This window comes from Anolis sagrei, chromosome 1, assembly GCF_037176765.1.
Source record: "Anolis sagrei isolate rAnoSag1 chromosome 1, rAnoSag1.mat, whole genome shotgun sequence".
Lineage (NCBI taxonomy): Eukaryota > Metazoa > Chordata > Lepidosauria > Squamata > Dactyloidae > Anolis > Anolis sagrei.
Window position 1 is genome coordinate 145,408,955 of NC_090021.1, and position 24,658 is coordinate 145,433,612.

The following is a 24,658-nucleotide window of genomic DNA, read 5'->3' on the forward strand; positions in this document are numbered from 1 at the left end:
TTATATGAGTCTATACTGCCATATAATCAAATTCAAAACAGATAATCTGGATTTTATATGGCAGTGTAAAAGGACCCTCATACTAGTGCCAGTCTGGGATTCGGGCTGCTTAAGCCACTACAGTATCTGGTCATGCGCTTGCTTTTTTGGCCCTTATGCTGAAATGCAACTCACATAGATTATGGTCACCAGTTTATTATGTAGTATTTATGTATACATTAGAGGGTAGCATTGTTATTTGAAATATTTATGCTTATTTCGGTCCATTATCTTGATTCTGATATCTGGGAAATAGGTAATAAAAGAGATAAAGTAATTTAAAAGAAATAAATTAAGAAAGTGGACATAACTAAAGAAGTAAATGTCCTATGTGGGTGGAGTTGCAATGAAGCAAATCTGTTCCTGGATCTCTAAATACATAGTTAAAAACAAAACAAAAAATCAAGATTATGGTGGCATTGAATAACCACATAATTAATCCCAATTAATCCCAATTAAAGTCTTACTCCATAAAAGTTTCTGTTTTGTTTTGTTTTGTTAAAATCAGCCTCCAAAAAGCTTGGCTTAAAAAACAAAACACACCCTTCCATAAATGGTTTTCTTACCTAAAGAGTATTTCCTCCGTGGGCAGCTTTTGGAGACTATGGGAGGTAGTCTCAGGAATACACAAACAGCCATCGTCCCCTGTAGCAGAGGATAACGTGATGCATAAACAATCTTGTTGACTTCAAACTGCCACTGTCCCCTCCAGCAACAAGAAAACAGATAATTCCTCATGCCCTTTCAAAGCTCATTTCCCATGAATCAGTTTATCCTTTCAAATCAATATTCTTAACAGTTATTTTTAACAAGCCATTTCTGATAAAATATACTTCAAGCAGAAATCTATGTGCACTGTTTTCCATTCTCACCAAATTGTTAGTAAGCTGTAGGGTTTAAAGACAATAAATTCATGTGTACCTTGAAATTGAACTTCAGTTCTGCTTCCATTTTTCTCTTCTTCCATTCTGAATGAATGCTAGTTACATTTTCAATTCAAACATGTAGAAAATTAAATAGCAAAGGGTAGTAATTCCATTTATTGAGGGTGCTTTAAGTCCAAGCAAACTTCCCAAGCCTGTAACTATTACTCATTTGCAGAACGGAAAGGTTATTCAGCCTTGACTGGATTATCCCTGTTTCTTGATACACACACAAACACAATACCTCTGAAATTCTGTATTTTGAACGCAATGCAGAGGTATGGAGAAGATGAATTATTCTGTTATTACATCTTGACTGTGGCCAGCATTACTAAATATGCAGCATATTGTAGGTGATGCTGAGCCAAGCTGGGACGTAGCTAGTTGCAGATAATAATAATAATAATTATTATTATTATTATTATTATTATTATTATTTATTTGTATTCTGCCCTATCTCCCTGAGGGGCTCAGGGCGGAATTCAGCATGTACAGACACAAAGGCAAACATTAAATGCCTAAAAACAATGAAATACAGATACCAGATAAAGGTAAATGCTTCCCATTACATCTCCAGTTCTGGGGGTGGTGCTCATCTCCATTTCTAAGCTGGAGAGCCTGCGTTGTCCATAGACATCTCCTAGGTCATGTGCCATGACTGCATGGAGTGCCGTTATCTTCCCACTGAGGTGGTACCTACTAATCTACTCAGATTTGAATGGGTTTGAGCTGCTAGGTTGGTAGAAACTGGGGCTAACAGTGGGAGCTCATCCCATCTCGTGCAGTCAAACTGCCAACTTTCCAGTTAGCAAGTTCTGCAGCTCAGCAGTTTTAACCTGTTGTGCCATTGCAGCACTGGGATTAAATCTAGACATTTTTCATTGTTGCTTTGAGAGCTAACCATTTTGATGTTTTCTCTTGGCTGGGAAAGATAAACAAGGGTTTCAGTCCATTTATCAATGAACTTTCACATTTGGGAGAATTTGGTTGTGAAATCTTTTGCAAAGAACTGTTGTGCAAAAGTGTATCTTGAAAATTAAGAATATTAATTTTGCATAAAATGCATTTTTGTATTGCTTCTGCAAGCACATCCCACCTTTTCCTTTTCTTTCTTTCTTTCTTTTGAAAAAAGAGGTTCTTAATGGGGCATGACATAGTATCTTCTCAAATAAGAAATTGTTGTGGTATACAGTCCAGAACTATAGCTCAAAACTCAATTTAAAAAAACCCTGGGTTGACTTATCCATAGGTCATTCTAAGTATTGTACCCTCACTCTTATAAAAAAGGAAGCGTTTGTTTCTCTAAGTTGAGTGCAGAAAAACAAGACTTTCGTCTGTCCAGGGTTAAACTAAATGTAGCACAAACCCATCTCTTCTCTCTCTGTCAGGATATTGCTTCTGGGCTTTTGGGATGCTTGGGTATAAAATAGCAGCCCCCCTAAACAGTCCTGCAACTTTCTCCTCTCTGCAGAATGGTTCTTGAGTTATCCATGGATCATATCAGAACCCATAAATGTAAATCCAAAACTTGCCCTTGATGTATACACAAACAAATCTTTATTACGGTCATAGACCAGCATACATTAGTATCTACGCAAATTTGTAAATAATTACTTACTTGTCATAAATTCCATTTTTTGCAATAATTTGCGCACAACTGAGTTATATTACTGTTTAATGAGGTGAAAATTACGATTTTGCTGCATTACTGTAAGTTTGTAAATATTTCCTAATCATGGCAGCATGTTCTCATTTAATAATGAAGGATGGATATAGCATGGTTGAAGTGTTGGCTCATATTGTTACTTAGGCTGCTGTCTTTTTTGTGATGATAAGCTGAAAGGCATTATAATGCTTGCAACATAAGTCAATGTTTTGTCACATGAGGGTGGTTTGAGCCCCCATCTGGGCAGAAAGGACATTTGGGACATTTTCAACATCAGTGAAAATTCAGTCTATTGCAGGAGACTCCTATGTTGACTCCTATGTCAACATCCTGTGTGATGTAGTACGGAGTGGATTCCCTCATACCCAAACACCCAGAGTAAAAAAAAAAACTTTTTTGAGTAGCCATCATCCTTTTCTTCATTCAAGAGAGTGGGAAGAGGAACCAGTACAAGTGCAGTAAGTTCACTGGAACATTTTCATCCATACACATATTTTTGCCCAAAAGAGGACAAACCCTGCACATGTGTGATGACTAAAACTCAGGGATCTACTTTTACATCTCTTCAGCTAACAATATCAGGCAATGTCAACTTCGTAGATCTAGTGCTGTGTGAATCATGAAAGAAAACATGACCTTGGATAACTAAAATAGCTCACCTACCTGGATGAGATTTCAGGAATCTAAAGGCAACTATTTTAGTTACTTTTGAGAAATAGGGGAGATAAGGAAGTTTGGAGTTAAATCTAAGGACTATCACATGCAGTGGGTTAAACCCCTGTGCTGGCAGGACTGAAGACAACAGGTTGCAAGTTCAAATCCGGGGAGAGCGTGGATGAGCTCCCTCTATCAGCTCCAACTCCTCATATGGGGACTTGAGAGAAGCCTCCCACAAGGATGATAAAACATCAAAACATCCGGGCATCCCCTGGGCAACATCCTTGCAGATGGCCAATTCTCTCACACCAGAAGCGACTTGCAGTTTCTCAATTCGCTCTTGACACGACAAAAAAAAATCACATGCAGAAGCCATTGAAATAGGACCATCACCGATCAACTGATGCCATATATCCTGCTACCAGTATGCCCCCTCTCCTTGATTATCTTATCCCTTGCTATTGACAAGCAAAGCCATCAATAGCTGCAGATCCTGCAACATTCCCACAAAATGAGGTTGTTCTGCTTCTGTGCCGGCATACCAGTATAGTAACACAAGGGACACGAATTCTCCCTCTCTCCCCCCACTATTCCCAAGTGGGTAATTTTAAAAAAATCAGTAGTATTTGGCATTTTTATTAATCATAGCTACAACAGCAACATTATTTTTAAGTGAATAAAAATTATAGTGCAGCAAAATGCAGAAAGGCAGCGTTATGAGGGTATACAGAAATTCGAGTGTGGGACTATGGATCAATAAATTGCCAGTGCATGAATGGCGTTCTCTTGCCAGTATGCAGCCACTATTAGTGATCATGCAACTGTTGTGGAATAGTGGCTTTGGGAAATAAATTCCCAATGTAATGGTCACTCTGGATTAGTGAACTTTATGGCAACGATGTTCATATTTTCTCATTTTGAACAAGAATGGGTGTCTCAACATCTCAAGATAAAAGACAGATGAGCAATCAGAACTGTTGATTACTACATACATTTTCATCCCAGTAAGAGATCAAAAGAGGGTTGTCTACTTATCAACAGTAGCATGAAAAACAAAAAAGGAGGGGTAAGTCCCAAAATATGAAAAATGCAGTCCAGAACTACTATTAGCAAGATCCAGTACATGTAGGTTAGAAAATAACTAAGAATCCCCTTTACTGATACTTTTAAGGAAAGGAGATATTGGTGCATCTGAACAAAAGTGTCATGATCTAAGAAGCTGTTGAATCTGTTGACTAAGCCTGTAGTTATTTGCAATGAGTAGGATTCAATGGAAGAGAGTAGAATCATTACATTTTGCTGCTCTCTAGTGGACATTTAGAACATTTTATCGTCCAGTAAGGGATAACTTGCCATGTACATTGGGTAGGAGCAGAATTCATTATCCTATCTTCCCTGCATACCTGGCTACTCAAACAACTCTGTCAGCAATTTCTCTCTTTTATTTGCAACATTATTTCTCCCTGGTGGGAAAGGGTAGAACTGGCATTAGTTTTGTTATGTAATTTTAAGTCTACTCTGATCCTATCCCCACCTTTTTTTTGGCAAATTTATTATTCAGAGAAACTTCCTTTAGGACTAAGAGCATGACTTGGCCAAGGTCACCCATTAGCTTTCTGTAACTGAATTGCAATTCAGACTCTGGTCTTCCAGAATCCTCATCCAAGATTCAATTAACAACACCATATTGGTTCAGCTAAGTTAAGAGTATGGAAAATTTAGAAATGTGACCCTTTTTATCCATTTTCTGTGTCTGGACTCTATTTCATGGTGGGAGTTCAATAGAAATGATACTCCTATCTTGAATTTCCAGGCTAGAACATGAGCTATAATTGCAAGTAAAATATTGGCTATTTTAATTCAAACCTTGCGCTTGAGCAAAAAAAAGTCATGCATTAGGAATAGGGAATGGATCAACCTAGAGTGCATTTACACTGCAAAATTTGGACAGTTTGACATTACCTTAACTGCCATGTCTCAATCCTATGGAATCATGGGAGTTGTAATTTAGCTTTCTGTTCCAGTGGAATCATAGGAGTTGTAGTTTTTAGCTTTCTGTGCCAGTGAGTGCTGGAGACGCAACAAACTATAGCCCCCATAATTTTATAACATTAAGCCATCACAGATGCATCTCTGTCTCTCATGGTAGGGAATTCCATAGTCTAAGCTACACTTTCTTCATCACATAATGACTTACATATGAATAGTCAGCTTTTTAGGGAATCTGGACCTAATCTATAGAAGGCTTTATGGATCATGACCAGCACTTTGAATTGTGCCCAGAAACAGACTGATAGCTAATATTCCACATTATTGTTGCTATTGTTGTTGTCGTTATTGTCAACCTCATCATTATCCTCTCTTCCTTCTATGATAAGAAGTGTTGGATCTAGTATTCACCAGTGGAAACTGTTCTTCTACATATCAGTGGGGGACTATGCTCTGCTTTTTAGTCCAAAGTTTAAATTCCAGAATCAGAATCAAGCTCTGTTTCCCAAGTGGGTTTGACACCGAGTAATTCACTGTATATCTGACATGAATTGGTTTCTCCCAACCAGCAGAAATTTTCCCTGAGCTAATATTTGCTCCGGACACTTTGCTTACCTGGTAGGCTTTCACTATTTTCATCACTTGTGAAGATGTATTTTATAAACATCAGCTTCAGGACAATGTGTTTTTGAAAATATAGACCTTGATTCTATTTTTAGTCTTCACTAGAGAAGAGCCATTGACTCTGTAGTATTTGCCTGCATTTTGATTCAGTACTTGGTTGTTGCTACTCCTAAAACTTGGAGATACTCATATAGGGAGATATGACCTTTCAGATATTCTGGGTTTAGTCCATATAGATCAGTGGTTCCCATTCTGTGGTCCATGGACTACCAGTGGCCCCCAAAAACTAAAATATGATCTGTGGCCTCACTGTTACTACACTATATGAAATCCTCTTATAGTGCCAAGGGTACGGGGATGTCAGAAGGGGAAAGGCATGACAAGCCTCCTGACTGCTGTTTCTCCTCCCTCCCCAAAGCGGAGCCATTCCATGTGATGCCTGGAAATGGGGTGCTTTGATGTCTTCATTTTTAGGCCTGTTTCTGAGATTATTTGGGGTGCTGATTCAAGAAATTTTATTGGATACATCACATTTGCTCTAGATTATTAAATATGATTTTCTGTGGGCAAGCACATGGCTCATGTTCTGTATCCGAAACTAGAGCTGTTATGGTCTATCCAGTTGAATGTTCTGAATCAGCACACCAAATAACCAAATCGAATCTAAAGTTGACCAAAAACTGATTTGTAACCCTTTTGGTACTAATGTTGGAGAGTAGTCCCTGGTCAAGTGGTCCCTGGTAAAAAAAAAAAAAAGGTTGGAAAGCACTGATATAAAGCTTTCAGGTTGGGACTATCAAACAGGCATCTCGTCATACTTACATCACATTACATTAATATCCTATTTACTCTTCCTATTCCTCTTTTTTCTTGTATAATTTTCTGAACCATTAAAAAAAACCCATAAAGGCGAGAACTCTTCAGTCTACTGAGTCATTTCCTGCATGCCTTCAAGAAGTCCCTGGAGGAGACTTTCAGAAGGACATAGAGGGTTGATGTACTTCATTAAAATTATCTCCTCTCCCCATTTCCATCAGTCAAAAGGCTTTGCTGGTATGGGAGCCATCTACAGATGAAAGAAGCTTTTCTGCTTTTGGGAACTATGTTTTGAACTAATTCTTGACTAATACCACCAGTGCATGAATGCCCAAAGTTGCCCAACAAATTTACTTTTTTAGACTACAACTTCCAGAAACTCAGCAAGCATGGCTGCTGGGTGTTGCAGTCCAAAATATATCATCATTATTCTCTGCTGATCAGTACTGCTATTCTAACATTTCGAGCATGGATTTCATTAGCCTCTACTCCTGGAAAGCATTTGAACTCAAGAAGCTAGAGGTTAAAACTGTGATTTTCTGCATGCATCTCCACACCCCCTCATCCCATAATGTAAATTAAAATTGATAATCACAATTTGGCCAAGATTCAGCTTCACAACTGAAATTGGCCCACTCCACCACTTAATACAATGTGGAGGTTGAGTATCCTTATCCTGATATGCTCCAAAATCTGAATTTGTCCATTAGGGGGCTGAGATAATGAAACTTTTGCTTTCTCGTGGTTTTGTGCACAAAATTATTAAAAATATTGTGTATTTAATTCAAAAAAATATAAGTGGATAATAAATACAGAATGATGACCTAAGACAATCAATATTATAATTGGACTGGATACAAATGGGCTAGCCACCTTCTTGAAAAACTGGACTAAGAATTTATGAAGCCAAAGAAGAAGACGACGGGAAGCTTGTCCTTTTCCATTTCCATCCCTCCACCCCCCCATCTCCCTTCCCCCCTCTCCATACCCACCCCCCTCACCTTACCTACACTATCACCCCTTCTCCTAATATCCCAACTATCCCTTCCCTCTCCTCTCCTTCCCTTCCCACTTTTTTTAAAAAAAAAATACTTTCTTTTTATCTTTCAACTCTTCACTGTAAACAAATGCTCAATAAAATATATTTTTTTAAAATATTGTGTATCTATTATACTCAGGCTAGGGAGCTGCGATGGCTCAGTGGCTTAAACCTGTCAGCCCCAACTTCCTGTGTGGAGACATGGGAGAAGCCTCCCACAGGATGGAGACACATCCGGATGTCTCCTGGGCAACGTCCTTACAGACAGCCAATTCTATCACACCAGAAGCAACTTGCAGCATATTCTCAGTTTGCTTCTAACGCAAAAAATAATAATAATAATACTCAGGCTGTGAGTATATGATTTGCATGAAACATAAAAGAATTTTATATTTAAACATGGGTCTCCTCTTCAAGAGAGCTTTATGCAAATCTGAAAAACCTGAAAAAATCCAAAATCAAAAACACTTCTGGTCCTAAGCATTTCAGATAAGGGATACTCAACCTGCATACATAATAGAAGAACTTATGTTGTAACTCACATAGAATAGTGTTAGTTCACCACCTAGTGGCAGCAGATAACTCTAACAATGAATTGAGATGAAATAAAGCAACAGCCTTTTAAATTTTAATTAATTTATTGTGGCATTACGTTTTCAGACTCTTGCTGTAGCACAACATCACCAGTTTGTGTGGATGTATGTTTGAGCATAAGAAAGGTTGTCGAAATGCATTTTAAAACTTGGCTTTATACCTCGTTTCACAGTTTTTAATGTTATTTTATTGGTTTTATTCTATTGAATGTGAGTTTGGAATATTTAAGTCAAAGGGATTTGCAATAATATAATTCTTGTCTTTTGTGGCCTTTGCTGTTTAAAATTTAAAAAATCAGTGTGTGTTATTCCTCATAAGGGAATGCTCAGTCAGCATTAGTCTGAAGTTTTATTCAAATACTTCTTGATGTAGCTTTGCCCTTTAACAAAGGAAAATATCAGTACATTTTTAAAGCCATAATAAAATTATTTTATATTTAAGGTTCCACATAGCTCTTAATCTTTGTTTCATGTGGGTTTTGCTGGGTTCTAACTAATTATAGGACCAAGTTTTCCATCTTAATGGTGGAATCCTGGGGTTCTTTCTTGGTCAGAAGTATCAGAGGAGTCCCCCATAGGCATGTGCGATCCATTTAAAATGGCTCTAAACTGTGTTCAAAAGTAGGGGGCACTGGGGATTTGTTTCTAAAGTTCTTTCCGAATTTTGGGGGTAAAAATTTCAGAACTCTGATGACATTTATGAATCTTCATAAGTACTTAATTAATGCAGTTGCTATTGCGCAATAGGAAAAACATCACTGTTGGTGGGAAAACTTGAAGGGCTTCTCTTTCCCCCATTTTTGAGCTATCCTGATGAAACTTGCTACAGTAGTAGAACATGTTCATCACAGTTAGCTCACCAAATTTCATAACATTTGACTTATCCATGGAATTTTGTTAATTTTTCAAACAAATCATAAATAACTTTTTAAAAAACTACAATAGCTATCTACTTGAATTTTATATACAATGCACAAGATAATGAGAGCATCAATCCCTGGACGTTTCAGAAAGATTCACACATCTACAGATTTTTGGGGATTTTTAAAAGTTTAGACCAAAACAATTTATCCCCCTCGAAAAGCAACAACAGCAATCCCCTTGAATGTCCATCTGTCTTTATGACACACAACCACATAACTTTAATTTAGCACAGTTACTATTACTTACTTACTTTGGTCCTTTTTGCAGATATTTATTTTATTTAGAATTAGCCATCCCCTGCCACGCATTGCTGTGTATATGTTCTTTGTGTGTGTATATATTTGTGCATACACAATGGTTTTGTTTTGTTTTGTCATGTCAGGAGCGACTTGAGAAACTGCAGGTCGCTTCTGGTGTGAGAGAATTGGCCGTCTGCAAGGACGTTGCCCAGGGGACGCCTGGATGATTTGATGTTTTTATCATCCTTGTGGGAGTCTTCTCTCATGTCCCTGCATGAGGAACTGGAGCTGATAGAGGGAGCTCATCCACCTCTCCCTGGATTTGAACCTGCGACCTGCCGGCACAGAGGTTTAACCCACTGCGCCACCGGGGGCTCCACTCTAAATGGTGACTGGTTAGGTCAGCCCTCACTTGGGTCCTTCGGCCTCATTTGAGTCCTAAGCAGCTTTGCATTCTGGAAAATGTAGTTGGTAATGTTTTTTTTTTAATTCACTATAAAAAGGCAGTTAGATGCTATGGGCAATTATTTTGAAAAAAAGAAGAAAAATACAAGTTCTGAAAGTCAGCCGTAATATGAACAGCAAGAGATATGCTATTAAAGAAGAATTTGATTGTGTAAAACTTTGTGGTAGGCACACATTGGGTATTTTAGAAATGGGTTGGGCAAAAACAGCAGGTCCAGGGGCTGATTTTTTGAACACTGGAGGCTTATAAGCTCCAAACATCCTGCCAAAAAGTGTAACCATAATCCACAATTACTTGGGAATGAGCCCAAATATATTTATTTGACTTACTTTTGAGTAGGCCTGCCAAGCTATGTAGTCATACACTACTTAAGCAAAAGTTTCTAATAAATCTATCAAGAAATAGTGGTCTAGAGCTGGAGATCAGTTTTCAAACTTTCCAAAGGTAAATGGGTACTGTTCCATTATCTAGGTGAAGGCCACTAGGAGGTGCTAGAGTGAGACGGATACTCCATTTTTGGGGGGAGGGAATTGAAGGAGGAAAACAATTTCCCCCATTTTCACTGGTTATGCCCCCTCACCTCTTCCCATATCATAAATAGGGACATGGGTGGGGGTAATAACAGGAAAACAGGGGGGAAAGGTTTTACTCCTTCAAACCCCCTTCCACCAGTAAAATGGACAACCCTCCTCTCTCTAGCATCCCCTAGTGGCCTCCACCCATAGAATAATAACACGAAATTGAATCTTCAGTCTTTCCTTTCAAATAGCGGACTGTTGTGCTATATATATATATAGTATGTGTGTGCGTGTATATGTATGTGTGTATGTGTACACACATATACATACACACACATTTGTGGGATTGATCCCCAAGTTTCAAAGTAATTGTACATGAGGAGTGGGGTATGTTGGCTGCGATAATGAAGGACAAAGTTCCTTCTCCTGCTTAGGCATTCAAAACCCACCATTCCATTCTTTGGTCGCAAGTTAATGCATGTCTATCTATAACAGGGGTCCACAAACCTTTTAAACAGAGGGCCAGGTCACAGTCCTTCAAACTGTTGGAGGGCCAGATTATAATTTGAAATAAACATGAATGAATTCCTATGCACACTGCACATATCTTCTTTGTAGTGCAAAAAAACACTTAAAAACAATACAATAATTAAAATGAAGGACAAATTTAACAAATATAAACTTATTAGTATTTCAATGGAAAATGTGGGCCTTCTTTTGGCTGATGAGATAGGATTGTTGTTGTTGTTGTTGTTGTTGTGTACCTTCAAGTCATTTCAGACTTAGGTTGACCCTGAGCAAGGGCCGGGTAAATTAAATTGGAGGGCCATATCTGGCCCCCGGACCTTAGTTTGAGGACCCCTGATCTATAACCTACTCAGAAGTGTTAAGCACACCTACTTAAGAGAACAACTGATCCAATATAGTAAGACTTGGTTTTTTGTAAAATTGCTAAATTCTGGAAATAAATGTCTTGCTTATTTTTGTTAAAGCAAATCCCAAGTGAATTCCCTGAAATGAGATTTCGATTTTCCCTTCTGATAGAAAAAAATCCATTTGGCTTTGAAGTGTTAGTTGAGACATTCATTCTATTATTTATTTATGTAAGAAAATATTACAGATTACAGAACACTGTTGTCAGTCTTAGAACAGAACACAAGGTGGCAGCAGAAAGCATTTCATTAGTCTGTTTGATAGAGTTCTTGTCTCCCTAAATGTACATTTAGAGGATTTGGCTAGGCGTTAGAATTTTCTTAGAGAAATCTGATTGATGGGCTTTCTTTTAGAACAGGATCATCCTACTTGTTAGTGGAAAGGGGCACTGCTTTCTCTGGTTGCAATATCGGACTGGAATCTCAGTCTGTAGTCTATAAAATATGAACAAGTGATCAAATTGGAAAGTGTGGATGGGCCAGGGGGATAATGCTTTCTGCTTACCTCAAAAGGGAATTTTGTGTTCCAGTTCGGCATGTGACAAGGTTCCTGCTATGTCTCTGATGAACCTAAACCCTTGTCTTGAAGTTGTAAAAGGCAACAGAGACATAAAGGACATATGGAAGATGAATTCCAACTCCCAGAAAACACTGTAGAAAAATTTGGCTCCATATCTTATTTTCCGGAGATTTTTGGACTGGTTCATCTCCCTCTCAGAAGATGGAGTTTATAAAACATTGGTAACATTCCCTGCTCCATGGTACTTTGTGGCTATTTAATAAAGGAGAAGCAATGGAGAACTGAGGCAAAGCATTTTGTTCCAGACAAAGCTCAGCCAGAGTGGGATGGAGGCCATTGCTGAGATTCAGCCACTATAATCAGGACATTGGACAGCTCCACATGTAACTCAGATTTTGTATTCAGAAAAATAGAGTTTGGAATTGGCATCCATAGTAGTCAGAAACTCATTGGTATATAAATAGATTGCAGATTGCAGTCTGTCATCTGCCAGTAGACCAAATGTGCTTTTTAAGGTGCCCTTAGCCAGTTCTGTAAATGTTGACTGCAGTGAAATTGGGAGGATAATGGATTCGCTATAATTTCTGAGGTGGAGCCTTTGGTATCCTAAAAGGATGGTCCCTGGAACAGAATAAGGAGATGGTGGTGGATTCAGGAACATTGGGGAAGTGGCATCACTTAAAGTCAGTGCAATATGAGACTCACTCCCCTTGTCTCAGTTTGAAGTCTATTCCTCAACTCCCACACTAGAAACATTCAACCCTGGGGTTATGAAATCAGAACAGAAATTGTTAAAGTAACTATTTTGTACTACTGCATACAGAATCCTGAAGCCAGCACAAATACTACTGCCGAAGCAATAATTCCTGTTGAAATTATTCTAGCACTACTCCTTGTTCTAACCAAGCCAACCCTTCAGATTGGCTAGAGCAGATTTCCTACAATGTATTTGCAGGGCTAATGAGAGAAGGGAAACTACATCATTTCCTCATGTGTCCATGCATGAGAAGAAGCCTTCAAAACCAGTCTGTGGTGAAGAGCTTCATGAGGCAGCTTCTGGGTCCTTCCCCAAGGAGACTGAGAATCATCTTTCAGCTTTATGACTGCAGCTGCTCCATGTTGTAAGGATGCTTTCCCAGTATCAAAAATTGAAAACAAATAGAGTTGTCATACATCTAACAGATTCAGACCACAGGGACCTGACTAATTTAAGCTCCTGGAAGAAAGGAAAGAAGTTATACTCAATTTGAGAACACACTCATTTCTTCTTCCTAGTGGGACTGCGACCAACTGCATCTCTGTGGTCTGACTTGCCTCCCCATTACCTCCTTTCTTCACTAGTAAGCAACAACAGCAGAAAAACATACACACACACACACACACCATGCATTTGGATAGCTGTCAGGTTGTAGGAAGACATGAAACTATATCTGCAGAAGTACTTGTAAAATCTTACCCTGTGTACTTCACTGAATTTGGTCTGCTCTACCTCCATCTCCCATCTCCCCAACATACACAACCCTCCAATCTTTCAATTTCTAAAGGAGCTTTCTCTTACCCTTTGATCCAACACTTAGAAAGGGGGAGGGAAGTGCTTTGTCTGAGAATCTGAAAAGTCAACTGAAGATCTGGGTTGTTGTAGGTTTTTAAGACTGTATGGCCATATTCTAGAAGCATTCTCTCCTGACGTTTTGCCTGCATCTGTGGGAAGCATCCTCAGAGGTTGTGAGGTGTGTTGGAAACTAGGAAAATTGGAAATACCAATGACAAGCTGATCAGCTTCAATGTGGTGTCTCTATTTACCATGGTCCCGGTAGCAGACACCATTACACTAATCAATCAGAAGTTCCCAGAAGACATCACAGCTCTGTTTCACCATTGCCTCACCACCAGCTACTTTCAGTGGGACAATGAGTTCTATGAACAGAAAGATGGAATAGCTATGGGGAGCTCTCTCAGCCCAGCCATAGCAAATTTCTACATGGAACATTTTGAAAAACAAGCCCTGAAAACAGCAACAAAAAGCCCACTATATGGTTCAGATATGTGGATGACACCTTCACCATTTACAACCACAGAGAAGAAGAACTAAACAAGTTCCTGGACCACCTTAACAACATCTACTCAAGCATCAAATTCACTATGGAAAAAGAAAAGGAAGGAAAACTACAATTTCTAGATGTCCTAGTCATCTGCAAACCAGATCAACGATTAGGTCACACAGTTTACAGAAAACCTACACATTACATAACCTTTGTAAAATCTTTCACCGCCTTCAACTCGAAGACTAGTACCATATTTTCATGTAAATATATTTGAAGTACATGCTTGCCTCTCTTTTAAAATCTTGTGATTATCTTGATATGCACATTGCATTGTTTTGAAGTTTAGATTCAGTAAGAATGCATGATAACTATATTTCATATTTTCTTGGCAATAGCTTATTTACTTAAGGCTTTACATTTACCCTTCAAAACAACTATTTTAAGCCAACTACCTGCAAGATTTTAAGGCAGATATTTTGTTTAATTTTTTTTATTGAAGAAAGTCAAAAGAACTCAAAGAAATGTTATTACAATCAGCTTTCACTCTTGTTGTTATGGCAACTAACTTCTAAAACTGCAGTGAAACCTGAGAAATAATGCAGTACAAATTGTTCTCTTTATTGTCTTGTAAATGTCCGTGTTTAATCTTCTGTACTGCAATCATATACATTTCTACACAGAATAGAGGACATTGAATGCAGTGTGGATTATCCCCAAGTAAGATGAAATAGAATTCCAACTTCAGAAACTTTTAATGACTCTAGAATAGTTCGTGTGATATTTCAAATGTCTGTTCAAGTATTGACAAAGGACATGAAGTTTAGTCAGTCTTTTGAGTCACATCAAAACTTCACCAATAAGAAAATGTGGAAAAAATGTTTTTTTACAAAAAAAAAACCTTCATTCAAAACATTTTTAAAAAAATTGAGGAAAAGGATTGAAAAATAGTTTTTAAAAATTCAAAATGTCATGCAGTGGGGAGAAAGCAGATAAAATTACTCAGTTTTCTTTGCTGTTTTGCCCTCTTAAAATAAGAAACATGTCAACACTTTCTACGTTTTCCCTTTTAAACTTAGTATTAACTTAATATTTACCTTGCACAACAATTTTGAAAGCCAGGATTATTCGGTAGTTGCAGTTTTCATCTGCAGATCCTTTCAAAATATTGGTGTTGGGAGAGTCTGCAAAGAAAAATGAAGGATTTGGAAAAAATATTATGGGGTTCACTGGAATGCTTTGTGGTATGAAGATGTGTATGTGTGTATTGGCATCTTTTCATACATTGGGAAATGTTCTGCATGGTTTAGACACAAAAAGTGTCCAAAAGTCACATGGAATTGTTTTCAAAAGTAGGCAGTTGGAAGACTTTGGGAGATTGGTCAAAATCTTTGAAAGCCACAAAAGTAGGCTCCTGGAGTGCATACAGCCTACAGGTCAAATTCTATCTACTCTGAATTATTTATTTATCATGTCAGGAGCAAACCAAACAGTTGTATTACATTTAAAAACACACACACACAGTTTGCAAACTTGGCATTCTGTTAAATGTCCTTTGACCAGTAGCTGGCCACTTGGAGTGCCTCTGGTGTTGCTATGAGAAGGTTCTCCATTGTGCATGTGGCAGGTTGCATTGTAGTAGGTGGTCTGTGGTTTGCTCTTCTCCACACTCGCATGTCATGGATTCCACTTTTTAGCCCCATTTCTAAAAGTTGGCTCTGTATCTCGCACCTACTCTGATAGAGAGCTTGGATCTACAAGTGCCAAAGTTCTTTGAGCCCTTGTCCCCTGCCAGTATAGTCCCCTGAGTGGGTTCATATTATTTCCCTTGCATGCCAAACAATGTGAATGGCATAGTCAAAAGCAAAAAGAGGAGGAAATGCACTAAGCAATATACTCACCTCCTTTCTGTTCTACTACAGAAACTCACTGGGTCTTTCGTTATGTCAGGTACTCCTTCCGAGTGCTCTACTCTTACCAGAGTCCTGATCTTACAAAAGTGAAGGGTCTCTTTTTGTTCATGGAAGGAAACCACTAGGTTCCATAATAATCATCATCATCATCATCATCATCATCATCATCATCATCTTTATTTCTACTCTGCTCTTCCCCTAGGGGACTCAAAGCAGATTACAGCATTTATAGCAGACATAGGTAAACATTCAATGCCTTACAGTCAGATACAATGAAACACGCAAACACAGACAAGGCAAAGCCTTCTCGTTTTTCATTTCCGTCTTCTGGAGATGGTACTCTGTCTGTGGGGGAAGTATTCTTCTCCATTTCCAAGCCAAGGAACCTGCGTTGTTACCTCCGGCAAGACTGCTTGGAGTGCATTTAGCCTTGTTCCCACCTAAGCGGTACCTATTTATCTACTCACATTTGCATGTTTTCGTAATGCTAGGTTGACAAGTGGTATCTTCATTTACAAATAGAATAAAACTCATAATTATTACTCCATTGATACTTTTTAATCGATTTGTGGTTGTCCTTATAAACCAGTTCCCTTGCTCAAAAAGTATGTGAGCGCTAAAAAAAAAAGGATAAAGAATGAACTTCTCCAAATATTACAATATCCAAATATCTCCTCCAGGTTAAACATTAAAGGAGCTATCCAAGATGCTGTACTTATTTTGAGGATAGGATTTATCATTTGGACAACTCCTGTAATCTGTGCACTAAAACTGAGAAGAGATTCACTGCTTCACTAACACTGGAGCCAGGCCCGTAGCCAGGATTTTGTTTCGGGGGGAGCTGAGTTTGATTCGGGGGGGGGGGGCTGAGTCTGAGTGAAAAAGGGTCTACCCTAGCAAACCTTTTGTATCGTTACCCCAATACCCCCATGCATAGGGGATATATTGAGCATGGTGATCAGATCATGATATGAATAACATAACAGTTTAAATAATGTACCAGTAAGGCCTTCTTGCGGACCACCATGAGAATTTCGTGGGGGGGGGGGGGACTGAAGCCCCCCCCCCCCCCGGCTACATGCCTGACAAGCCATACAATTCCCCTGTGCTTCAGCTAAATGTTGTTCTGCCAATGCTCCCCTTGCACCCTCCAGTAACTCTTGTAACTCATCTACTGTCCAATACTGGTGAAAAGCAGGGAAAGGAGCACATAATGTGTCCAAATTGGCTCAAGCCATTCCCAGATGAATGAAAAGAAGGTTGTTTTGCATTGGGAACAGACAGAGCACAAAGTTCAGGAAAGAAAATAAATTTCCCAGAGGAGTGTTGCCAAAATGGTCAAAGGTCTGGAAGCCAAGCCAAGGTGGCTTAGGAAGCAGGTATGTTTAGCCCAGAGAAGACAAAGTTAAGTGCCACCTTTAAATATTTGAAGATGGAGCAGACTTGTTTTCTGCTGCTCTAAAGACTAGGACATGAAGCAGTGGATTCAATTTGAAGGGAAAGAGATTCCTGAATTCCTGAGTTTTAGGAAGAAATTTTTGATGGTAAGAAACTTCCTCAAAGTGTGGATTTGTCCATAAGTATGTAAAAGTTGAGTATGGAAGAAATGTGTGGGTTTGGGGACTACAGTATCCATCACACCGTACCACTTCACTTCACTTTATTTCGTAATTAGTCACTCTCCACCAAGGTGCTCCGAGCAACTTATAATTTAAAATGGCATTTACACAATATAAAAACATTCAACATAAAAATATTCAACAGTGACTATTTGGCAAATTAGATCTGATCACTTTAAATGCACAACCAAACAGCCAAGTTTTGAGCGCTTTTACAAAAGGTCGCAACTCCGACATTGCTCTAATATATTGAGGCAATGAGTTCCACAGAATTGGAGCATAGGTCAAAAAAGCTCTACACGTTGTAGCTTCCAGGTGTACCTCCCTAGGGCCAGGTATGTATAGGAGACTTTCCTGGGTGGATCGAGGTGACCACTGATGGAGAAGAGGAATAAGGCGGTCCCCAAGATATAAAGGTCCTTAGCCATTTTGAGCTCTAAATGTCAGGATCAGTATCTTGTAAGAGATCCGATGTTCTATTGGTAGCCAATGCAGTTGTTGCAGAATCAGTGTAATATGGGATCTTATAGTACCATTCACTCACTGTGCTGTATAAGTTGATAGGAGATGCTGCAGGAAGCCACATTTGGAGCACTGCACCATTCCCCATCCCCACTACAGAATATCTTTCTCTTTGTTTGAAAGAATCATTTTTCAGATAAAATGGGAAAAATAGTCAGATATCCAGTCTGGGTTCAGCTATTTGAAGAAAGGCGTGTGTGCACACACATACGTCTTTTCTTTGATCAATATAGTGTATACTTAAATGTACAAAATACTCTTGTTTGTTCATTTTCAGTGAAAGAGAATCCAACCGCAACAACATGAAATATAGAATTATTTGTTTAATGCAAGGTCTGGCTGGGGCAAAGCGGTTAATTACCTTCTTCATTATAGTCACCCTTAATACAGTGGTCTGCGAAGGGGAGCTGTTTTTCATCCCCTCCTTCTAATAGGGAAGACAGCTGTTCTTACAGACAGATCCATTATAGCTTATCACCAGAGGACAGACCAGGAACATAACACTGTGAAATATGGCTATTGTCACCGTAAGCCAGAACAAGCGCCGGAACTCCTTGGAAAGGAGTAGAAAGCCGAGTATATCTGCTCTTGCGGAGAAGCGGGCGTTAACTCAAGGAGATTGGTTTTCATTGATTTTAATGTCCGACAGTTTCTATGACAGAAAGACGTGCCATAATTCCCTATTGTAATATTGATTTCTCCCAAGCTGCTTTCCATTTTGCATTAATGTATGCAGGTTAACTCTCGTTGGATCCTGACACCTGATAACAAGCAGCAACTGAAATTTTCTGAGAGTGTCTGTTTCAATTTTCAGATTACACACAGATCCTTTGTGGTGAGAGGGGGAGGTGTTCTCTATCCCCTCCCCATTTTTAAAGTGTATTTATGACAGTTTTGCAGGTATGCCCATTGCACATTGCATTCAAGGACCATTGTTTAAATAAATTAAATAGACCTATGAAATACGTACAAAAGGCAGAAATACCTTGTCTTTAAGCAAAGTGTTTGGATAACAGTAAATTACTGTGAATGGTGTGTGTGAGGGAGAGATAGAATAAAAGAAAGAATATGGTCATGAATCACAACATCCTATGTTTTGTAGTTTTCTGTATTTTGAAGCCAGTGCATGGATGGTGAATCGTTTCACTTAGAATTCACATAATTTCCCCAAAAGGTTATGTGGCTGAAAGATTCTTGCTGTTGTAGTGCAAAAATATAATTGTTCAAAACTCTAGAAGGAGAGCAGAAACCAAGTTAGCCCATTTGTCCATTGATCATGGAACAGTACCAAAAGAAACTTCCCAAGTTGACCAATTCTTTGGCTGGGAGAATCTATTAAAATTGTATTTTCTTATCTTAGGTTATACCTGTGAGAACTGGAACTAATGTTGCCTACTATTTTCTTTAAGCAATTTCCTCTCAAAATTGTCCAAATGGAGTGATAATTATTTGGAGTGGGGGCGGGGTGGGTTTTGTCTGGAAAGCAATCACATTCCTCTTACAAAGTCCCCTCTCTCTTCAAGCAAGCATCAGGAATCCACAAATTCAGGCAACGTAAGTCAGACTATAGAGGGAAACTGTTGGGAAGAGAGAAGCATCCTCTCAGCTTTGAAGTATGTACATGGAGATAATATTAAAACAGTATTCGTCTCTGAGCTGCACAGAGTAAGTGGCTGCCTCGTGGTCACTTCCCTCTCACATTAAATAATAAAGCACTTTCAGTGCCAATCATGTTGTTTTATGATGTGATAATTAAATATGAATGGCACAGAAAGAGCCTGTCAGAGAAAGGCAAGTGCATCATGAAAGGCATGCTTGTCACTGAATGTCTCTAAAGTCCAAAGGAAGCAACTCCAAATGCTTCTGCTTGACCTGTTGTCCTAGTATCAGTAACTACAAATTGTTCAATGAGCTTATAAAGGCAGCTGAAATCAGTATAAGGTCTAAGTAAAGGGCAGAGTTGTTTGCTATTTGCATACAAGCTGTGTAATCATCAAATGAACTGCCATGAAAGCACAGGTCTATGAAAGGTCAGCAAAAAGCATGCATGCAAAATTGACTTCAAGCTGTGTGTATATGATATACAGACAGTCCCCAAGTATAGGTTTTGTAGGTTTGTTCTTAAGTTGAATTTGTTTGTAAGCTGGAACAGGTAGCTTTGGATAGCATAGGAAAGGGTTAACACCCCTATGTTGTTGTCTTTTGCTGTCAGTGCCCCAATTCAGAGGATTTTACCTCCCTTTCTGTCCCTGTGATAACTGGATTTTGAAATATTTGGCTTGTGGAAACAAGGATTGTTGATGAACTTTCAGTGGAGACACCTTTTCCCCATGATAATAACTATTTCAAGAATGGATTTCCCTTTCTAGGGGTAGATTTCTCTCACTTCCTGTTGTCTCACCCCCATTCTTAAGTTATTTGTAAGTCAGATGTTTGTAAGTTGGGGACTGTCTGTATATGAATATCTTGGATCCAATTTCCAAAATATATCATGATGTACTTTTAAATCGCCGAATTAGGCTGAAAAATGCGGTATAAAAATAAAGCAAATAAATAAATAAATAAATAAATAAATAAATATTCCAAAACAATACAATCAGAAATCTAAACATCTTGGTCCCAAGCATTTTGGGTGAATAAGACGGAATCTGTAATACAGATGTATATCCTGCTTTATGAAGCATATTTATTTTGTGGGCTTTCAGATGACAGTCTGATCATAGAACCAGAAACTTGTCGTCTTTGCTTCTGAACCATCAATTTAAAATATTCGAAAATCTATTTGAAACTTGCTTGCTTATTTTCTTTCTTTCTGTTCTTCTTCTTTTGTTTTTTCATTAAAGACTTCTTGGAGGGTGGTGGGATAAATGCAATAAAATTTATTTATTTGTTTATTTATTTATTTACTATATTTATACTCCACTCTTCTCACTCTGAAGGGGACTTAGAGTGACTTACAGATTATGGCAAAAATCCAATGCCACATCATACACACAACAATAAATATAACATCAGATAATAAAACAATTAAAACATATAAACAGTTAAAACATATAAATACAATAATACTGATTAAAAACATACATAGTGCCAAGTCTTGATTTTCCATAATTCTTGAATTTTCCATAGTTATTATTCAAGCTGCTAAATTGAGGTTGAATTCCAAAGTACACTAACCCCCAAACACTTCTGTACAAAGCCAGGGCTTTAGCTTTTTCCAGAAGACTAAAGGGATGGGGCCAGTCTGATGTCACTGGGGAGGGAGTTCCATGGCTGAGGGCCACCACTGTGAACGTCCTGTCTCTCATTCTCATCAATTGCACTTTCAAAGGAGTAGGACCAAGAGCAGGGCCTCCTTAGCAGATCTTAAGGCTCTAGTTGGCTCATGAAGGGAGATATGTTCAGACAGGTAAGTTGGACCTGTCAAAGAGCCTTTTGTCTGTTGTTGGTTTTCTGAGCTCCAATCTACGCAACACAATCCACTTGATTACATGCCAGTCCATGAAATCCACAAAATTGTTTTGCAAGTTGTACACAGTTGACAAATATATATATATCTACTCCCCCCTCCAAAAAACCCTAATGATAGGACAGTGATATGATGATGCTGTGGAATCCAGAGCACAAAGTTACTACTGCTCTGTTTTAAAAAAAATATTCAGTAGGTGATTATTACATTTTTATTCAAGTTTATTGGTTTTCTACTAGTGCGTCACTGGTAAGACACATCTGTTTTCATGGGACAGAGATAATTTCTATAAACATTAATAAGAATTCACTCTCCCTCATTCTCCATGTCCTCGTTCAAGTGTAATCTGCTGTTACCGTTGTATTTTACAGCTAGTGTTGCTGTGAAATGTAGTCAAACAATATTTTCACAATTTTCATCTACAGTTAGCTGTATATAAGTTCACTGTCAACAATCCTACTGCCAGTTTTATGTCTTAACAATTTTCGTAAGTTACAAATATAGGTACTAACAGAACAAAGTTATATGTCCTCCTTCTCCTAGAAAAAAAAAGACTTTCTATTATGGTAAGACTCTGGCACTTTGATGGAGTGATTGGTGGTACACAAGATATGAGAGGCTGAGACTCACTCTTGTTTTCTCCAAGCTTACAGTCTCCTTCAGTGGGCAGAAAACTCTTTTAGCTCAGCTTGGGATACGATAAGATCCATTTACAGCAGAAAATCAAAATATATTTCCTCCCTTCCTCTCTTCCAGCCCCATTCCCTCTTCCACCTTTCCCTTAGTGGTGTTACTTTCAATAACCCTTTTGCAGAAGAATGGAGTGCACAGTAATAATTTTGTATTATGCAACTTTTTTCCACGTAACAAAATAGAAATGAATCTGTTGAATGATGTCTTTTCATTTGCTCACATGCCAGTAAACTAGTTGTTAGCTCTGCCTGACAATAGTTCAGAAGCATCAAATGGCAATTTATTGTAATAGTCTATAGCTGTGTGTTGAATTCAGAAGACTATGCAACAATACGTTGTTTTTACTACTGTTATGGTCTTAATTGATATGTTAATGTTTTAATGTTTTTATGATGATGTTGGCATTGAATTGTTGCCTTTTGAACTGCCTCAAGTTGCCTGCAGGCTGAGAGGGGCGGTATACAAATGTAGCAAAGAAATAAATACATACATACATCTTAAGGGGGAAAATGGCATTTTTGTCCTAAAATGGTATATTTGATAGAAGGATATGGTGAATGGTCAGTCTGTTCCTTGCCATATTGTTGAAATTGTTCTGCTCTAGAGTTGTATCACTGTGATATTAAATCAAAGACAGTCTCTAATCAAAATCTATCTTCTGTTCCCAGACCATCGTTAGAGGAAATAAACCTTGCAAGGATGCTTCAATCAATGGCTTGCTTGAAGAATTTGACAATATCTCCGTGACGCGATCCAATTCCCTTCGGAAGGAGAGCCCTCCTACCCCACACCTGGGACGTTCCAACCACTTAGAAATCCACCAGCATGAAAATGGCTACATCACATACTCTCAGTATTCAAGTGAATCAGACACTGCTGCAGATTTCCTCACTGATAAATACAGAGACAAAACTGTTCATGGGGAAGAACTGGACAGATACTCCAAGGGCAGCTGTGCTGCAAAACAGAATGGCCATGCAGTGAAAATGAAACCCAGCGAAATGTACTTTTTGGAATCTAAACCCTTGAAGTCAGATATCGCTAGATTCTTGCCAGATTATCACGCTCACATGGAAACCAAAAGTAAACTGAATGAATATGGTGGTTTGAAGCTGGAATACCAGAGAGCAAGTGGCTCTTCTCTGGATTACAAAGAATCTTTTCATTACACACCTTCTCGAACTTCAATGCACAGTCAGTGTTCCAGAGAGAGATTAGACTACGGTGACAGCGATTGGGCTAAAGACGATTTTGACAAAAGACCCAAGTCATCCTATGTAAACCAGACCAGCCCTCAACCTGCCATGAGACAGAGGTCCAAGTCGGGCTCTGGTCTCCAAGAGCCAATCATGCCCTATGGAGCAAGTGTTTTTAAGTCCAGTCAGCAAGGTCATTCGTATAGTTCATATACCTACCCTCGATTGTCAGAAACAACAGCAGGCATTCCAAAGGTAAATGTTTACAGGTCGACATTTTCAACATTGTGGTCATTTCAATATTTGGAGTTAAACACCTATTTTTCATTCTAGCCTATTCCCAGTAAGTCTGTTCTAAAAGATCATTGTATCTCCTTTTAATATTACAACTATGCAAAAGGCAATTATGGGAAAGAAATCTGTATCTGAATGCAAATTTTCCAAGTTTTCATCTCACACATGAATACCCAACTTAAAGCACTGACGTTGGCATTTTCCAAATTTTGTAATATAGTTCTCCAGTTAAAACTGTATACAAAATGCATGCATTAGGGGAATGTACTCACATACATATGCATGCTCATATATATATTATGTAAAAATGAATTGTGAGGAGACATTGCTTGCAGAAAATGGAAATAGCAGACAAAATGCATTATATTAATATGTATATACTAAGAAACACACAAGGAAAAGCATAGAGATTTTTGTGTTGACTTTTTAGAAGTCACAGTATAGTAGAGAAATAAAATGAACCAAATTTATGATCGAAAAATAAAAATGTGAGCAAAACTGATATTGACAGTAACCTTTTTCTCTAGCAAGGGATACGTGCTTAGAAATACTGTACCTAAATATGAATTAAAAGATATTACATTTTAAAGTCATATGTAAAGACTTCATTGTAATTTTACACCAACCTCAAGACATTGAGACAAAATACATAAAAACATGGGCTTTTCCAGAATGGTGCTGGAGCTACATAGAACTTCATAATTTGAAAATTACTTAGAGAAATGTGAAATTTCCCTATCATTCTAGAAATTGGGTTGTTGTAGGTTTTTTCGGGCTATATGGCCATGGTCTAGAGGCATTCTCTCCTGATGTTTCGCCTGCATCTATGGCAAGCATCACCTCACTACCTCTGAGGATACTTGCCATAGATGCAGGTGAAACGTCAGGAGAGAATGCCTCTAGACCATGGCCACATGGCCCGAAAAAACCTACAACAACCCACTGATTCCAGCCATGAAAGCCTT

The 24,658-nt window shown here is 38.4% G+C and overlaps 1 protein-coding gene across 6 annotated transcripts in view; it reads left to right on the forward strand.

The window, feature by feature from the left end:
* The window catches only part of PAK5 (p21 (RAC1) activated kinase 5), a 154,958-nt gene that overhangs the window by 95,670 nt on the left and 34,630 nt on the right, over positions 1–24,658 (forward strand). For all 6 annotated transcript variants that reach the window (XM_060785775.2, XM_060785761.2, XM_060785781.2 and 3 more), the window contains one exon: positions 22,872–23,654. In XM_060785775.2, the coding sequence (XP_060641758.2) occupies positions 22,872–23,654 (783 nt within the window). The remainder of the gene's footprint in view (positions 1–22,871; positions 23,655–24,658) is intronic.